At 36.1% G+C, this 15,717-nt stretch overlaps 1 protein-coding gene across 1 annotated transcript in view; it reads left to right on the top strand.

The window, feature by feature from the left end:
• The window catches only part of LOC306886230 (disintegrin and metalloproteinase domain-containing protein 12-like), a 104,876-nt gene that overhangs the window by 63,173 nt on the left and 25,986 nt on the right, over nt 1–15,717 (top strand). Inside the window, exons 6-10 of the mRNA XM_079443177.1 lie at nt 3,637–3,823; nt 7,724–7,789; nt 8,681–8,752; nt 8,958–9,127; nt 11,936–12,020. Coding sequence (XP_079299303.1) covers nt 3,637–3,823; nt 7,724–7,789; nt 8,681–8,752; nt 8,958–9,127; nt 11,936–12,020 — 580 coding nt within the window. The remainder of the gene's footprint in view (nt 1–3,636; nt 3,824–7,723; nt 7,790–8,680; nt 8,753–8,957; nt 9,128–11,935; nt 12,021–15,717) is intronic.

Here is a 15,717-nt window from a genome sequence, read left to right as displayed (position 1 = left end):
TAAAATGACTGAAAGAATTTAATGTCATGAAAAACTTAAGCAATGTTGTTAAATATAATTAGAAGGAGCATGTGGCTACAGTAAATTTGTTATAGAAGCACAACTTTTACAACATAATTGGTGAAGATGAACTCAGAGCTATGACTGAAGCAAACCCAAGGTCTCCTGCTTGTAATTGCAAAACACTTCTACCGAAAGTCTTTACTTTAACTTCATCATCACTAGCCTGGAGACTTTCAGGTAGGCAGATATTAAGGCCATATCTGAACACAGAACGTTACTTTGAATCGAGGCTGAGGTAAATGTGATCGTGGCTTTTTTCCTCACTGGTGTGGGGGTGTGAGATGAAAATTTTACATCTGAAGATACTGAAATATGCAATACTGTAGATCAAATTGCAATCCTGCTCTGTACTTTCAGGTTTCATATTAGCAGCTTGGTTATAAATTGCAAGGAGGGTATCATCAGATATAATTTAAATTATCATTCCATCTGCAAGCATCGTTTTGAACTATCAGTATGGCTCCAGATTTTCATCTGTTTTATCTTGTTATATTGCAAAGTGAAAATCACTCTTCAACTTGCAACCTAATTCTGCAGCAGTGGCTCTTATACATACACCCTTCATATTTGATTATCACTCAACAATATCTTTCAAAATGTCTTTTTTTTTTTTTTACCCATGGCTATATTATTAAGGATATCACAATTGTAAATTCTCACATTTGAAAATGCAGGCATTTCACTTTCTGGTGAGTAATGGGTTATTGGCCATAGAACTGGGTGGAGAAATTAAATTTTATACAATCCAGTGTCATTCTGCAGAAAAATCCAGATCCACCCATTTCCCAAATGGGGTGAAGACAAACAAATGGACTTATTTGAACTGGATTTATTGACTATAGAGTTTATTAGATGGTGAAAGGTCATCTGCCTTTAATTTTTACAATTATACTGTACTGATATAAATATAATTATATTAGAATTATATTATTTGATCTCAGAGTTAATATTATTTAGCCATGTCACTGCAGCATTTAGCCAGAATGCAGACTTGTATAATTTTCCCCTGTTCATTTCTCCTATTTACATAATCTTTTTGTCCTGCACCTCAACAAAATTACCTGCCAGTTATGCCATACAGCCTAATTGCATATTTTTTTTTCAGAAGAGATGAATGCTTGTCCATGTTTACCTAACGACACAATGATATGGTAGCCTATTGTAGGTGGTTGCCAATAAATTGAATTCTATGGTGTTCTGAGTTGTTATAAGGGCATTGCTTGGTAGTTGCTTACTGGTACAAGTCAAATGAACCCACCACTAAGTCCCTAAATCTCTGGGGTCGCATCGCATTTTTTAATGAACCATGTCTTTTTTTGTCCATTCTCAGTGTGTGTTCAAGTGCTAGAGTGAATGCTTCCTTTGAATGGGAGCTCTTATATGGGCTGAATGCTCACAAAATCTCGTAATTCTAAAATTAAAAACAAGTTCCCTATTTAAGTTGTTTTGTAGAGTTAAATTTTGCAGCAAAAAGTCTTGTCATACATAATCATGACTGTTCATTGTTTACATTACCGATAATTGGTGTCACTTCAGAGTACTTGTGCACATCCCTAGAAGTATTATGTAGGCCTATTATTGCTAGTTTTATGTTGAAAAGCTTAAAACTCTATAAAGAACCCAATAAATTAATTAAATATCATACCTTTGTGCATTTAAAGGGTTAGTTCACCCAAAAATGAAAATTAGCCCATGTTTACTCACCCTCAAGGCATCCTAGGTGTATATGCCTTTCTTCTTTCAGATGAATCCAAGCGGAGTTATATTAAAAATTTTCCTTGCTCTTCCAAGCTTAATAATGGCATGGGCGGGTGTTTTTGTTCAATAGTCCGAAAATAGTCAGATAAAACATATCCATCCATAATAAAATGTGCCTCACATAGCTCCGGGGGTGAAGCAAATTGATGTGTTTTTGTAGGAAAAATGTTCATATTTAAATTGATATAAACAGCTTTGCGTAACTTCCTCTAACTGTCATACGCACATTCATGAGAGATGCTGCCGGACGTAGGTGTAGCGCATGCGAGTCTCGTGAAAACCAACATTTCCTTATTTTAGCAAAGGAAAACCAGTCTCATCTTGACTTATATCGAAATCCTCTGACATTCTTCTTTACAAATCCTTATTTTTGTACTTTTAATTCGTGACCGGCGTTTTGTTTTGTTATCTCTCCGTCGCGCTTCCGCGTTCATCACTAATCACTGGCATGTGCGCTACGCCTATGTCCAACGTCATCCGCCCGGAACAGCTTCTGGATTTCCAGGATTTCAAATTCTTATCTTTACAACAATCTAAAAAAGTTTTGTTTTAGGACAGTCTTAAAAAAAATATAAGAATATTATTAAGACATGTTTTGGCAAAAACAACATTTTTAACTTTATTATTTATTTTAGAAAAAAATAAGAAGAAAATGGCAATTAAGAATAATTTTGTTCTTCAAGGGATAGTTCACCCAAAAATGAAAATTACCCAATGATTTACTCACCCTCAAGCCATCCTGGGTGTAAATGACATTCTTGTTTTAAACAAATACAATCTGAGTTAAATGTATAAAAATATCCTGGCTCTTCCAAGATTTTTAATGTCAGTGAATGGGGGTTGAGATTTTGAAGCCCAAAAAAGTGCATCCATCCATCATAAAAATTGCTCCACACAGTTCTGGGGGGTTAATAAAGGTCTTCTGAAGTGAATCAATGAGTTTGTGTAAGAAAAATATCCATATTTAAAAGACAGGTTTTGATAAATCCCCTACAAATGCCCGAAATTGGATGCAAATCGGCGCTCATTCACGCGAGTGACAATCACGCAGTGTGAATTATCAAAGACACGATATGAAGGAATCACTGATGCATCAATATGGCAATTCAAAATCATGCTGTGTGAATGAGTTCTGTCTGAAAAATAAATCGGCGATGACCTACAGCCAATGAGAGAGCAAGATACAGGGCAGCGAGAAGTTCGGGGAGGACTTTTTATTTTTACAAAGCGATTAGCCATTTACAAACAACGTGTCTACATTTTTTCATTAGAATATACAGAACAGGTAGGCTACATGAAGATGAAGAAGGGGCTAGGGGTTTTCCTGTAAATAATATTCTTCTATAAAGGACAAAAGATCTATTGAATTTTCTTTTTCGTCACTTTGGGGGCTTTTATAGACTATAAGAAATAAACTCATTATAAAATGCACAAAACATTGGTTTCACTTTTAAGTAGGCTACTAATTAGATTTCTGTATCTAAAAATTTCTCAGCAGAAGTATGTTTGTTACCAAGTCATCTTTGTTAATTCAGGGAGGACTTGTAGACCATAATATCAGCGTGATTTTGCGTTATTACCTTATCACTTCTCGTGTGCGTTTGACTGTATTTTGCGAACCAGACAGAGTTGTCGGCGATTCTTCCTATTGTATGACTTTGTATGACTCCGATGACTTTGAAAATCGTGCAGTGTGAACTTGGCATTAGCAAGTACCAAAAAATAAGTTGCCTGTTACCTTGCCATTATGTGTTTGTATGTTTTGTTTCACTAGAAAACTTTTTAAAAGAGTTTACATCTGAATTCAATCCACAGAGGGTTCATCTTACTTGGAAATAAAACACTGATGGTGGAGCCAGCTTTTGAGGCAGCAAATGACACCCATGTGATTTATGAAGGCCATCACCTACACTTCCCCTCCGGAACCTGTGGACACGGACACAACATATCGACTGTCAGCCATATGAGCGCTGGAGGACTGCCACAATCATTCAGCACAAGGGTATGAATGCGATCCATCAGCGACTGTCAATGTAGTAGCTACTATGACAGTGTTTTGTTTGCAGAGTGTCACTTTTTTTGTCTTGAGGATGAATTAACATGCATCATTCAGCATGTGATGTCTTTGTTAATGCAGATGAGAGGATTGTGGTTGTCCTCACTTCCCATGCATGCTAAAACAAGATTAGAGAGCTCGGCGAGACATCAAAGGTTAACAGACGATCCCAACATAACAGTCTTGACATTGAAGATGTTCTTATCACAACATAGCTGTCTAAATAAAATATTCAGACACCATTGTATCTTCTGCTGCTATTCCAAAGGATAGCAGCAGAAGATTCTGTTATAACTCAACATAATGATGATATCTATATAATAAAAGAGATTACGGTTAGGATCTGTATCAATGCTGGCACTGATATTTGCTGACACATCTAAAGATTATAGATAATTTCATTGTCCATTCGACGAGAATAAATCAAATGGAGATGAAGACTCTTGATATTGTCACCATGGTGACTACAGAACTGCTAGTCAAAGTTATAAAGAACTGAAAGTGTTGCAAGGAGGATAAAGAGACAGTTCAGAGTTCACTTGTTGATTCAGCCTATTTTTGGTGGTCGTGGTGATTAGTTCATTAACAAATCAGCTTTATTAAATTGAACTAAATCAAAGTGTACCTTATAATATAAGTATGCTTTCCTGTCTTTAATGGGTGACTATAGGAAATAGCATTTGAAGACTCAAAGCATCACTGAACAAAAGAAAAGGATCAGACATTGTCAAGTGAAAATTTGTTTAAACACAATTTTGTAAATTTTTTGAATGATAGTTTTTTTTTATGATTTTATGGTTACTTGGTTTAATCACAGCTGCTCTCTGCATGTCATGGCCCACAACAAATTTTAGTTATGCGGTTATTTATAGACACTTCAGTATTTCAGCTCAAGATGGGCAGAGCTCCTTGACACAAAAACTGATATCTAAAGCACACAGTATCCTGGTACATTTACAGTCATGGCCAAAAATATCAGCACCCTTGGTAAATATGACCAAAGAAGGCTGTGAAAATTAATCTGCATTGTTAATCCTTTTGATCTTTTATTTTTTTTAATCTAGCCTTTCATTGTATAATAATAATTTAAAATGGGGTGAAATATCATTATGAAATAAATGTTTTTCTCAAATACACGTTGGACACAATTATTGGCACCCTTTTATTCAATACTTTTTGAAACCTCCATTTGCCAGTTTAACAGCTCTAAATTTTCTCCTATAATACCTCATGAGGTTAGAGAACACCTGACAAGAGATCAGAGACCATTCCTTCATCCAGAATCACGCCAGACCCTTTAGATTCCCAGATCCATGTTGGTGCTTCTTCTCTTCAGTTCACCTCACTCTTTTTCTATAGGGTTCAGGTCAGAGTACTGGAATGGCCAGCAGAAGCTCGGTTTTGTGCTCACTGACCCATTTTTGTGTTGTTTTCGAGGTTTGTGTTTGGATAATTGTACGGTTGGAAGATCCAAACATGGCCCATTATAAGATTTCTAACAGAGTCAGTCACTTATTGATTTTTTATCTGTTGGTATTTGATAGAATCCATGATGCCATGTGTCTCAACAAGATGTCCAGGACCTCCAGCAGAAATATAGGCCCCCAACATCGAAAATACAGCAGTATATTTCATTCTATACATGGGGTACTTTTTATCCCTGTGTTCACCAAACCCATCTTGAGTGTTTGCTGCTAAAAAGCTCATTTTTTAGTTTCATCTGACCATAAAAGCCAGTCCCATTTGAAGTTCCAGTCATGTCTGATAACTGTATATGCTGGAGTTTGTTTTTATATAAGCTAGGATAATTTTTTCTTGAAACCCTCCCAAACAACATGTGGTGATGTAGGGGCTGTTTGACAATTTTTTTAAAAGGTTTTCTGACCCCGAGACTCAACTATTTTCTGCAATTCTCCAGCTGTGAGTCTTTAGACTCTCAAACTTTCCTTCTCACCGTGCATTAGGATGATATAGACACACGTCCTCTTCCAGATAGTTTCAAAACATTTTATGTTGATTGGAAATTCTTAATTATTGCCCTGATGGTGGAAATGGGAATTTTCACTGGCCTAGCTCTTTTCTTAAACCCACTTCACTCATTTGTGAAGCTCAGTTATCTTTTTCACATTCATAATCACCCTGGAGTGCTCAAAATTGTGAATATGAATGGGCATATACTTCAGAGATATTTTACTCATAAGAATTTCTAGGGGTGCCAATAATTGTGTCCAATGTGTATTTGAGAAAAACATTTATTTCATAATGATATTTCCCCCCATTTTAAATATTATTAAATATTATACTACGGGGCCGTTGAATGCTTGAATCTGATTGGCTGACGAACGTTCTGAGGTGTGCAATTATTTTCAGGGAAACGCACGGCGAACGTAGTTCCAGGCAGCTTTCTTGACCGCATTACAGTTCCATATCACTTCGCATCGTTGTCAGCGCTGCCCTGACGATTTTATCAGTTAGCCTAGTGTAGCAACTTAAAGGCTACACATGACATTTCTCACTAGCGAGGTAATAACAGCGCTGCATCTTAAAGCAGACTTACAGTTTAGAGACGGTGCTTCAGAACACTGTTGAGGGACACACAGAGGTAGCCTAATTCATACAAGCTCTCTCTCTCTCTCTCTCTCTGTTTCTCTTTCTCTGTGTCTCTGTCTCTCTCGCTCTCTTTCTAATAACTTCATTATTAACTGCATTAGTCTGCTATCAACGGCTCAAGCCTCCATTGCCAGCTTTAAAATGACGTTTTGGAACTAGCAAAAGAGTCGTTGGATGAGATGCGGAAGAAATAATCCTACTCACAATAGCGATTTAAGTAGAAAAACCGGACGAATCCCTTGAAATATATAATCTGATATAATAATTCAACGGCCCGTCGTCAATTATTCCTTACTTATCCAATGAAAGGTGAGATTTTAGTGAATTTATTTTAGTGAAAGATCAAAAGGATTAACAATGCAGATTAATTTTCACAGCCTTCTTTGATCATATTTTCCAAGGGTGCCGATATTTTTGGCCATGACTGTACATGATATGACAACATTTTGCACATTCTTGTTCCTTAGACTTAGAATTAAAGCCCAAATGTAATGATCAAGGCAGGCCGCTAAAAAGCAGGGTTATCATTGTCAATGATGGCCTTCTGGACAGCAGTCAGGTCGGCAGTCTTACCCATGATTGCGGTTTTGAGTAATGAACCAGGCTGGGAGTTTTTAAAAGCCTCAGGAATCTTTTGCAGGTGTTTAGAGTTAATTAGTTGATTCAGATGATTAGGTTAATAGCTCGTTTAGAGAACCTTTTCATGATATGCTAATTTTTTGAGATCGGAATTTTGGGTTTTCATGAGCTGTATGCCAAAATCATCAATATTAAAACAATAAAAGGCTTGAACTACTTCAGTTGTGTTGTAATGAATCTAAAATATATGAAAGTCTAATGTTTATCAGTACATTACAGAAAATAATGAACTTTATCACAATATGCTAATTTTTTTAAAAGGACCTGTAGAGGTAGTTAATCATACACAAATTTTAATAAAGAAAAATATAAATTGTTTCAGGTGGCTTTTAATGAATCAGTTCAGTGAATCATTCACTATGTTGCTTATTAAACACAAAAAAGTCACTTACTGGTGTGACCTGCAAAAAGTATCTTTGAAAGTAGGCCTAATAGTGAATTAATCTGTATGTAATTAATCTGTAAACACATTTAAAATATTGAAGTCACTGGATGAATCAAAATCCCTATCACTACGCTCTGGTAAACCCTCTGGTAAATTTTGTTTGTGATGAGCCGTTTATCAAATAGTATGACTTGCTCTTTTCTGTTCGGCAGCATAAACGGGATGTTCAGAAGACCACCAAATACGTGGAGCTCATCATTGTAGCAGACAACAGAGAGGTAGGACTACAAACACTGAAGGTTTGACAGAAATTGTAGTGCAAGACAAGTTTAAAAACTTTTTAAAATATCACAGCATCTTATCTTACGTGCTCCACCAAACTGTTTTGCACAAGTACTTTAATATCAGACTGTTAAATAAAGAAGAATGAAGGGAAATGTGCTGTAATACCCAATTGTGTTTGGTTGACTACTGGGCAACTGTGCAGTACTTGGGTTACGGTGAAGTTTTGTTTTTTTGTTTCACCTTAGTAAGCCAAACCAAAAGCAGGTCATAGAGGGTGGAACCTGACAGGAAGTAGGGCAATGCTCCCAAATGATCAGAGAGGAAACAGGAAGTGTTGTGTATAAAGTGAACATTGGATGTGGGAAAAGGAAACTGGACAACAAAAAAGCTATCATGTTATCAGCACAGCTGTCTGTATATTAAAGTCTGTGTATGTGTGTGAGGGAGAGAGAGACAGAGAGATTGTGATGTCTTTCGTCCCTGTTAATAAAATTTTCATGCAACTCTATTTGACTAAAAAGGCTTATCCATTCTATGTATTTTATTTATTTATTTAATTGTTTAATTATTTAATTGTTATTTATTAATCTTAAACATACACTCACAGGGGAAGCAATGCTGGCCGAAAGTAGCCGGCTGTCACACTTGCGCATACTCATTTTATTCTTTCATTGCTATTGTTCAGTGCCTCTACCCTGCTGTAATGGTCACTTTCAAGTGCTCGTAAGAGTGTGCCATCAGACACACTTCTGATAACGCCCCTACATATGACAGCCACTCAGAGGGTCCTACATTGTTTAAAAATCCATCTAGACTCTCGTCAGGTCTTATACCTGTTGGAGTATGTCTTTCATCTAACCTTTGTCGTTTCTTTCCCTCTTCAGTTCCAGAAACAAGGAAAAGATGTGGAGAAGGTTAAGCAAAGGCTAGCTGAGATCGCCAATTATGTGGACAAGGTATTAAATGCCATTCTTTGCCCGAACGAATGGGAACGCTTGATTAGAAGTCTAAAATAGAGGCCTGATTGTCAGAGATGAGGAAAAGGATGAGATTTTAAATAAACCCCCTTTTGAAAGAAAGCGAAGTATTTTTAGATTAGGTTAAATTGACCGATGTCCAGACATACTGCTGTGTCAATAGATGCATTATGTGTTCTCTCAGTTTTACAGAGTGTTGAACATCCGTGTAGCTCTGGTGGGACTGGAGGTGTGGAGTGATGCCGATAAGTGTGCAGTCACCCAAGATCCCTTCACAACGCTACATGAGTTTTTGGACTGGAGAAAACTTAAACTGTTGCCGCAGCGCCCACATGATAACGCCCAGCTTATTAGGTACAAATACACCCTTTTTACACATTATCACATATGTATACTTTAGCACCTGTCTTAGATTCTTTACCAATTTGTACTGTAAAAGCACATTATAAACTAATGCTGACTCCGTAGTATGCACATCTTAGGGGCCATTCACACAGAATGTGTTTTTGCTGTTAAAAACACTAGACGTAGGGCAGTGGAACAGGAAAAATGCAAGGCCTAGAGACACGTTTATTTAAAGTTTAACTTCTTTTAACTTGCTATGCGATGCGAGACGCTGCAGAAGATGCAGACATGAGCGCAACTACCAGCCACATCAACCTAGCACATTTATATTAACATCATTTACATAAAATGGAAAAGCTGAGCTGAGCAGTGCAATGGGAACGGAAGTGAATACTAACAGTGTTGTGCTTTAAGGCCCCGATATACTTCAAACGAAATCGAAGAAGGAACCAATATGATGTAATTTCGAGCAAAATCAGGCCAAAACTAAGTTCGTTTCGAGTTCGTTTTGGCAGTTCGAAACAGCTCACCAAAGCAAACTTTCTGGGGGAGTTCGTTTTGGCTTCTAAACACCTTTGAGCTACCATTGGTCCGTGGCGATTACGCAATCGATGGGTGTGTTCTGAAACTCCACCTTCCTTGACGCACAATTTTTTTTTTTTCCCAGTTCGTTTCTCATTCAACTGAGGTAAGGCAGGAGAACAACATCTCCAAGTCACTAGCAACATAAATACACTGAACTGCGACAAATAAATCCGCACCTGTACGATCGCTCGCAGAGAGACTTTAAAGATTCAGAGAAAGCATTTAATTCCTAGAAAGAAATTGCAACGAAGCTTGGTGTCGATGACCCGGAGTTATGTAAAAAGCGAAGTAGAGAAACATCAGATGCAAAACCATGAAAAGAATGAAATGAAAGAATAAAGATATAAGGTAGCACGTATCAAATACATGTGTTTCAAATAAATGTTACACCATACTTGTTGTTGTTGTTCTTTCAATAAGCAAATTTAAAAGGTTATACAATAAATTAAATGCCAAAACAACATACAATAATAAACCTTTTGTTTTTATCAAATTATGATAACGCATAAAAATATAAAAATCATTTTCAAATTATTAATGTTAACAACATCAGCATTACATGACAATGAGTATAGTGTGTATTAGCTTGTAGATTTCAATTTCTGTACAGTCTAATCTAATTGTCATGCCATTCGAATTTCATATTAAAGGGGTCATATGACCTTGCTAAAAAGAACAATATTTTGTGTATTTAGTGTTTATGTGGTTTGAAGTTCAAAAAACACATTATTTTCCACATACTATACATTATTGTTGCTCCTCTATGCCCTGCCTTTCTGAAATGCATCGATTTTTACAAAGCTCATCGTTCTGAGACTTTATAGAAACAGCCTTTGTGCAAGCCAGCATTGTAGGCTACTCTCCTGCCAGGTTCAGGAAATTGCGCCGCACACACTCGAATATTTGCATTGTATAGCTCTGGAACAGTGTTGTAAATACAATTTAACCACTGATTTCTAGTTGTGTCCTCTTTTGGAAGCCCAAACAAAGTAGTTTAGCTTTCACAAATAAACACAGCGTCTCCACGACATGGCGCCGGCAGCAGCAACAATACTACAGCGGGAATAAAAATCACGCCCCCTTTCTTTGCGTAAACATTTGAGCGGTGTTATGAAACTCTCCCCACATCGTGACGTAAACATGTGGGGGCGTGTTTGAATGAGCCGTTTTAGGGGGGTGTGGACAAATCTTAACTTTTATAAAGAATATCGCTTTGCTTTTGAGACTTTAGTCTTTGCAACTTCAGGGATCTTATCTATGCACGCACAGCTTGTAACACTCGCATCATATGACCCCTTTAAGAAATTCTTTTAACTCAGAAAGCAAACTATGCTCCCTTCGAACTGGTTGTCTTTAAATACAAATCGTGTGTAATCTGTAATCAAAAGCACATTTAAAACTGGAATATCATTTAATTTCATTCACGTGTTTCATTAACGCATAATACTTTCTGGATTACAATCCGCCATCAAAAATATACATTTAATTATTCTAGCTGCTGTGAGAAAAGGCTATAAACGATCTGCCACCTGCAGGATCCTCACATGTGATAGCCTAGTAGCCGGGACAACTTCTTCACGTAATGACGCAGTGCCATGCTCGAATTTCCCACGAAAACCTACCCGTTCCACTCAAATTAGAAAACATTATTATAAATTAGCCGTTGTGAATCGGGCTAAAGTATGGTGATAGTTTTGAACACTGGCTGGTTATGTACTTGCTAAAATATTTATTTTGGATTTATTTTGACTGCAGCTTTAACTTTACATTCATCAAATTTATTTTGACTGCAGCTTTATCTTTACATTCATCAAAAAGTCCTGAAAAAAATATATCATGGTTTTCACAAAACTATTAAACAACACGTTTAACATTAATAATACTGAAAAATGTCAATATACTAAAGGATCGTGTGACACTGAAGACTTAAGTAATTCACTATATTTTCAATATAGTGAACACTATATTGAACACTTTATTGTACTTTTGACCACTATATTGTACTAAATGCTGCCTACAGTTTAATAAAAAAAAATGAAACCATTATGGTACAATTAACATTTTAAACCATATACTACATTATTGTTGCAAGACCTCTAGGTTGCATATTTAATTCAGCTGGTGTTGTAGCATGGTAGAATGTTATTCTGAACATGTATTAATCTTAGTCTCATTACTTGGTTATGCAAGTATTGTACTGTATATTTAACCATTTTTATTCTCTCATGGCAGTGGGGTGTACTTCCAGGGCACCACAATAGGCATGGCTCCCATCATGAGTATGTGTACCGCTGAGCAGTCAGGAGGCATTGTCATGGTGAGAAATAAATCATCACACACTCTGTCCCATAATTAGCACATTCACACTGAGCTGCACAACCATCCAGCTGTTTCAAACTTTCATGATTTAAAAACATTGAAATTTAAAGGGATAGTTCACCCTCTATAATAATTCTGTCATTAATAATCATCTTCATGCCATTCCAAACCTGGTACATACTTTTTTTCTATAGGGAAAAAAACTGAAAGCCTCAGTCCCATTCATTGTAATGAGCCTGCAGTTTTTTTGTGGTCAAAAAAAAAAAAAAGTCATCTGGATTTGGAATGTCATCATGAGGGTAAATAAATAATGAGTTTTTCATATTTGGGTGAACTATTCCTTCAGGTTGTGTCCTACTAAGCTCAGATTCACCAAATCCATTTTTGTTTGTTTTTAATTCCAGAAATATTCAACAAATCAATAGACAATGACTCTTGCTTGTTTGCCCTGCACCCACTAGTCATCAGTAATACTGCTTTCACAACTGTGCTCCTTTTTTAAATTCAGTCATTCACTTTTTCATGCCTCAGCAGGTTAGACTGCCTGATAGATAGAGAGGGAGCAAATATATATAATGACATATAAATCTATATAAATCTTTAATGAAAAGAATTAATTAGAAAAATGCTAAATTTATATATTTTCATTAGTGGTCTCGGGGTTTTAGACTCCAATGTAATGAAATGGCTGTTTAGGTTGTTTTATAGTGAACTAATCCACATGTATAGCAGATCTTGAAGGTCATGCACAAGTTTAGTCTTCTTTCTCTTAACCACCCACTAGCTGCCTGTCAGTCAATGCGGCACTACCTATTCAACCATTTATCGCTGCTTTGCCATATGGCTGTATGGCTAAATAACACACATTTAAATTTTTATTAGTATAGATCTATCATCCATGCCACTGTAACAAACTGTGCCTCTTAAACAGGGCCTCACAGAGATGAAGTCATTAGCCATAGGTCTGAATTACAAACTATTGTGGTGCTGTATGATAAATGATTTCCATTAACTTCTTAAAGGGATAGTTCACCCAAAATAAATTCTGTCATCAATTACTCACCCTCCTTTGTTGATTATTTATTTCTTCTGTCAAAAGAATGATCATGTTGTTCTTTTCTGTACAATGAAAGTGAAAGGTCATTGCAAAAATGACAAATAAATCACCATAAAAGTGGTGCATATGTTGCACAAATGGACTTTTTCTGTAGTACGCTTGTCATTTTTAACACCATTTACTTCATTGTATGGAAACAGTCTTTGATAGGAAATACACTGTAAAATCTGGAACTAATTTGACAGAAACTCAAGAGCACTTAAATATGGCTGTTACCAATATAAAGGCACCATGTTTTCAATGTGACAGCTTGGTAGTGGTTTCTTGGAATAGTTAAGTCTGGATTTCCCACGGTATTAACCACCACATTAGTCTGCAATTACACTCAAATAGGGGCAAGTCAATCATACTCAAGATATACGATCATCAGTGGCACCCTATAGATTTTGAATAAATTAAATAATGCAGATAAATATCACTCCTGTTGGCTCTGAAAGCTAAGATGAGCCTGTCACGTTCCTCGCCCTGCAATCAAGGCAGGAAATGGTATTTTGATGTACAGCAAAATGGAAAAAAGACAGTCAGGAGACTGTCAGGGATAGTTGTGGGAAAAAGACAGGGATAGTTGTGGGAAAAGATGGCAGCTAAATTAAGAAAAAAAATCTGTTTCTGGGTTATTAGAGTTGGTTCGCTGGTAACCAGGTCACGTTCGTGAGGCAGCAGGGAGGTTTTCTTCACCTCAGCTGAAACGGATAATGCTGAAACTCTGCTTTGTTCTCAGTTAACAGATGATGAAGAGAGCAGAAGAAAAAGGAAAGGAAAGGAGAATAAGGCAGCGGTGCTTGTATGTGTGTTTTATGGCGATTTTTAAGAGAGTGAGTTTGAAAGAGAAAAGATAAAAATTCATAGGAGCATCTACAGCCCTTCAAGACATTTAACACAACATCACTGTCTGCTGGTCCTTGAGGAAGTAACTGAATATTAGGGCTGTTAGGCCTATTTAATTAAAAATTGTTCCAATTAATTACATCATACACTGATACATTAATCAAATTGATTGTAAATAATCGTATATGTCAATATTTGGAAAAAGCCCTGAAATTAAGATTATTTGAACATATAATATTCTGGCCAACAAGTAACAGATGAATAGGGCTAACTTTTGAATTTTGTTGTCTGTTTATTTTTCTAGCACTTTTTTTTTTTTTATATATATAATTAATTGTACTAAATTAAAGTGTTTATCTAACAGCCTTATGTTGTTTAAATTATGGTACAAGAGATGGTATTCCTTTCACAGATTTTGCAATGTGTTCAAGTTGGTCAAGCAAATTTGCCCCACTGACCAACAGAAAACCATTGAAAGTGAGCTATGCCTGTTACGGGATGTAATCATGGAATCGGCAGTCGATTTGCTTTTGGCCACTTTGTTCTTGCCTGCTCAGTTCCAATACAGTTGTTGAGCTGCACTCGCATGTCTGCCTCTTGTTTTATGCTTAAAGTGCTGCATAAACAGTGCCTCCTACATTGCTACATTATTGACAATGGGCAACAAACCTTGTTGCTCATAAAATGTTGCCAAAATTTCACTAATGTGATGGCACTGTAAGTCTAGGGGTGTGCAAACAATGATATCTTGACATTTTCTGGAATTTTGTCGATAAGGATAATTATACAATATTTTGCTGAGCGTGTTATTGTTCTGGTACTCTGGCAGGTTTAAGACTGCTGTGGACATCTAACTCCCAAAGCTTTTAATATTCTTCATATTCTGTGAGGCAGTTTGTTTGTATCAGAAACAGAAATTCACTTTTCCAATAAGTATGATTCTATGTTGACCTTATATCGACATTTTTACCTTATAAGACCATTTTTTTATCCTAATTAAGTGTATGCATGATATTTTGTGTCAAATTCTTAGAATTTAATCAATACATTAAAATAGTAAGACTCTATAGGGTTGTTACCAATCAAATTAAATCAGTATCAATAACATTTGTGTGTATAATGTCGAGGTGGCACAGAATCTGCATCTGAAGTGGCATTCAGATGCATTCACACAATGCAATTAACCTGCAGCTACAAATACATTAATAATGTTTTGATGTTTACATTGAACATTGAATACTGATATTTGAAATTATTTGGGGACAAAAAAGTGAAAACATACTTTTAATAATAAAAGTAAAATTGCCAGTTTATTTATTTATTTTATTTTATTTTATTAAAAAGTTGGTGGTGGCAAATCACTGTATGAGTGAGTCATGGAGTTATTCATTCAACTGATTCATTCAAAGGCTGATTGATTCAGTAACGAAACTATCTTGTGCTGCTCAGAGACACAAAACAGTTTTGCTGTGGCTTTGTTTTGAACTATTTTCGTTGTTGAACAAAATACAGCAAAAACAAGAACTGTTGTGTCTAAAATGTAAGTCACTTAATATTAACTTCGTGTTTATTGAGCTGTTCATCAAATCAATATCACATTTGCAATTGTGCTGATATTTGGAGAAAAACATCACTCTTTACAACCCGAATTCCGGAAATGTTGGGACGTCTTTTTAAATTTGAATAAAATGAAAACTAAAAGACTTTCAAATCACATGAGCCAATATTTTATTCACAATAGAACATAGAG

This window comes from Barbus barbus (genome assembly GCF_936440315.1).
Source record: "Barbus barbus genome assembly, chromosome: 20".
In the NCBI taxonomy this organism is placed as follows: domain Eukaryota; kingdom Metazoa; phylum Chordata; class Actinopteri; order Cypriniformes; family Cyprinidae; genus Barbus; species Barbus barbus.
Note: the sequence above shows the minus strand (reverse complement) of the source record. Positions and strands in the feature narration are given on the sequence as shown.